A 3486-nucleotide genomic window follows, 5' to 3' on the forward strand; every position below is an offset into this window, starting at 1 on the left:
GAAGCGTTTGAAAAGTTATAGATGCACCCTGAGCACTGATAATATCACAAATTATTAGTAATTTGTATTGTTCCAACACAGAGACTTACCTCGAAACACTTTCTTAGAAGTTCTCTGGTCGCGTCGTGATGTCATCTCGACTCTCCTCTGATCTCAGTGTGACCCTTTGTGTCTCGTGACCACATGGTAACCGCATGGTCCGTTGTGCTCTTCCTCGTGCTTAGTGCTTTAACTTTGTGCTTTGGCTTTTAATTCTTTTGTGCTTTCGCTTGTGCTTATTAGTGGTCTCTTCCTTTTTCCGCTTCGTGCCTGTGTCTAGAGGTGTTGTGTTTGTGTGCGATGGAGCATACTCACCGTTGTCCTGGGCCTAGGGCCAGGAAATCGTGTGGGGCTTTCTTATCGAAGCTCGATGTAGATCTGCACTCCCTTTGTTCCTCGTGTAGGGGTAAAGTGTGCTCTCCTTCGGACACGTGTCCGGAATGTGCTGCCCGGAGTGAGGTCAAATGGGTCAAGTACAGGACCAAAAATAAGAAGTCCTCGAAGCGTTCTCCCGGGAAGGCTAGTGTTTCTTCTCCTGCGACTTTAGCCGGAGAGGTTTCTGGTAGAGTTCCTTCTTCTTCCCCTACCCAGAGTAGGGGACGAGGTAAGTCTGTTAAGGGGAAGAAGTCTGGGCTTCTTCCCCAGGAGAGTCATGTTTCTGGGGTATCTACTGTTTTAAAGGCGAACCAGGCGCCTGAACGTATGTGTAGTGGGGGTCCGCGCGACGTTGCTCCTGTGCAAGGGGAGCGCGTCTCGGCCGGGGACCCTATGTGGACTAAACATGTGCCCTTTTCTTCGCCAGATTCGTGGGTGGATGTTTCCGGCGCTTCCGCAGCGGAGGGCGCCCTGGATAGAGAGGATTCCCCGCAGGAGGATCCCCTGGGATGGAGTCTTCCGAGAACGCCGGGCAAGTCCCCTATGAGCGGATGCTTCCCTTTTATAGATCGTTCTTTTACACCTCCAGCACCTTCGACGGCAGTTCCCGAGGAGTTCCTTCAACCGTCAACGTCAAGAACCCAGCAGGTGTTGAGCAAGGCTCCATCTGTTGCTGGGACCCGTTTCCATGGGAGATCCGAATCGTCGGCAGGTGAATCGTCCGCGTCGTCGGACGAAGAACGTCGCAGGAGACGTAGGAGGAAGAGGCATCGTTCCAGGAGGAGGAGGTCCTTTTCTAGGTCTTCATCGGAGTCTAGGTATAGAAGGAGGGGATCTCGTTCCCCACGGAAGAAGTGCAGGAGAGCTGAGTCTCCACAGGAACGATGGGTCCTAGTACCCGAAAGTAAGCTCAGAGACCTGTCTTCAGTCTCTGGGCCAGTGGTTAGGCTGACAGGAGATAGTCCTCCTAGAAGGGCCTCCTATAGCCGCAAGTCAGCTTCAGCCTCAGACCGAAAGACCTCGTCTGGTAGGCATAAGTCCCGATCCAAGGAGACTCCCGTCAGGGTTTTAAACTCTATAGATGCATTCTGAGCAATGGCCTTTCAGTAATTTTAGTGTTCCGGAAGCGTTTTAGACGATATAGATGCATTTGAGCAATGATATTTCTGTTATTTTAGTCTCCTGGGTGCATTTTCAACGTTATAGATTAATTCGGAACAATGATCTTCTCTAATCTTAGTGTACTTCAGGCGTTACAAACATTATATATGCATTCTGAACAATGATCTTTCTGTAGTTTTAGTCTTCTGGAAGCGATTTAAACGTTGAAGATGCATTATGAGCAATGATCTCTTTTTAATTTTATTCTTCCTGAAGCGTTTCAAACGTTAAAGATGTATCCTGAGCAATGATCTTTCTGTAATTCTAGTCTTCTCTAATCGTTTTAAATGTTAGAGATGCATTCTGAGCAATGATCTTTCTGTAATGTTAGTCTTCTGGAAGCGTTTTAAACGTAATACATGGATTCTGAGCAATAATCTTTCTGTGATTTTATTCTTTTGGAAGCTTGTTAAAAGTTGAAGATACATTATGAGCAATGATCTTTATGTAATTCTAGTCTTTTAAAAGCGTTTTAAACGTTAAAGCTACATTCTGATCAATGATGTTACTCTAAGTTTAGTCTTCTCGAAGCGTTTCAAGTGGATCCTCCGCTATGACATAGTTTTTTTTTTTTTTTGTAATTATTCAAAATACACTATTTCTATAAATGTTTCAGACATATATGATACATTCTTCATATGAAAATTCCAAGTCATATGATAAAAAATATTTTCATATGTTTGCAAAAATTATGGTTTCAAAAAACATTCATGGAAATAAGAAAAAAAAGGCAAATCAAAATTCTGCTACCAAAAAATGTGGTATTTTTAATCTTCTATTTAATGATATCTTATTTTAAAATCGAACAATATATAAGTGAGAAAAATGTAGGTAAGTGTGAATAAGTAGGTTTTTGAGTTATGAGCTCCCAAACATTTGCCACAAATTTTCGCTCCTTTTCTAATGGAAATCTAGATAACATAATTTTGATAACCTTACTTTGTACTTTTGTGTATTCCTGGATAAACGTAACCTAAACGAGATATTTAAACCTTGAGTTTACTATTACATATGGCATAGGAGTGTCATGACTTACCTGCGGCCTCTCATTGTCACCAGAGTTTTACTTAGCATGTTCCAGCTTTGTACACTTATTTGTGTTTCCCTGTCTTCTTGGTTTATATTTTCTTGCTCTCTTCTTACATTTTGTTCTTTCTATGACCTTAGGTAACATTGGCCTTTTTATAAAGTTCCCGAGGACGCTGTGAAAACACAATATACATACGAACTGCATGTAAGCAAACACATGCATTATAACTTCTATACGTCTTTGGAAACTATGGCTGCTGTTCTCGTACCTCGTAGTTTTCGTTCACATACCCTATACCAATGGCTTCTATTTCTGCTAGACGTACGAGATTTCGAAACATATGTGAAAAACTCGCTATATATATGTGCAAAAATAAACAAACAAAGACGTCTCTATAAATTCAGCCATGCACACGACTCAGTAAGGATAATGTCATAATTTAAAGACCGCTATATTTTCATTATTTGTAAATATAATTGGTTGAAACCTCTGGAAAGCATGTACGATATGTTTCTGCATACAGAGAAGCAAAAAGGCCATTTTTGATATCTGAAAGTTGGTTTGTCAAAACCCCATGGTGGACGGTCCACTTAAATAAATAACCTATACTGAGATAATTTTGGGATGAAATATTCAGAATATAAAATGCATTTGAATAATGACATTTTCAAACTCATCTAATGTACTATATAAGCATATTCAAACCATCTTAAGTGTTTCATTATTATTATTATTATTATTATTATTATTATTATTATTATTATTATTAGATGCTATAAGGCCAGGGGCCCCAGCAGGGAAAATAGCTCAATGAGGAAAGGAAACAAGGAGAAATAAAACATTTTAAGAACTGTAAGCTTAAAATAAGTATTTCCAATATG

At 40.6% G+C, this 3486-nt stretch overlaps 1 protein-coding gene across 1 annotated transcript; it reads left to right on the top strand.

Moving 5' to 3' along the window:
* Nucleotides 1–339: 339 nt before the first annotated feature.
* Nucleotides 340–1506, top strand: LOC137655419 (serine/arginine repetitive matrix protein 1-like). The gene has a single exon (XM_068389314.1). The coding sequence runs from the start codon at nucleotides 340–342 to the stop codon at nucleotides 1504–1506; it is 1167 nt and encodes a 388-aa protein (XP_068245415.1).
* Nucleotides 1507–3486: the final 1980 nt, after the last annotated feature.

The sequence above is a fragment of the Palaemon carinicauda genome, chromosome 16 (genome assembly GCF_036898095.1).
Source record: "Palaemon carinicauda isolate YSFRI2023 chromosome 16, ASM3689809v2, whole genome shotgun sequence".
Lineage (NCBI taxonomy): Eukaryota > Metazoa > Arthropoda > Malacostraca > Decapoda > Palaemonidae > Palaemon > Palaemon carinicauda.

Coding starts and splice junctions, on each gene's coding strand:
- LOC137655419 (XM_068389314.1), top strand. CDS start 340: ATGGAGCATACTCACCGTTGTCCTGGGCCTAGGGCCAGGAAATCGTGT.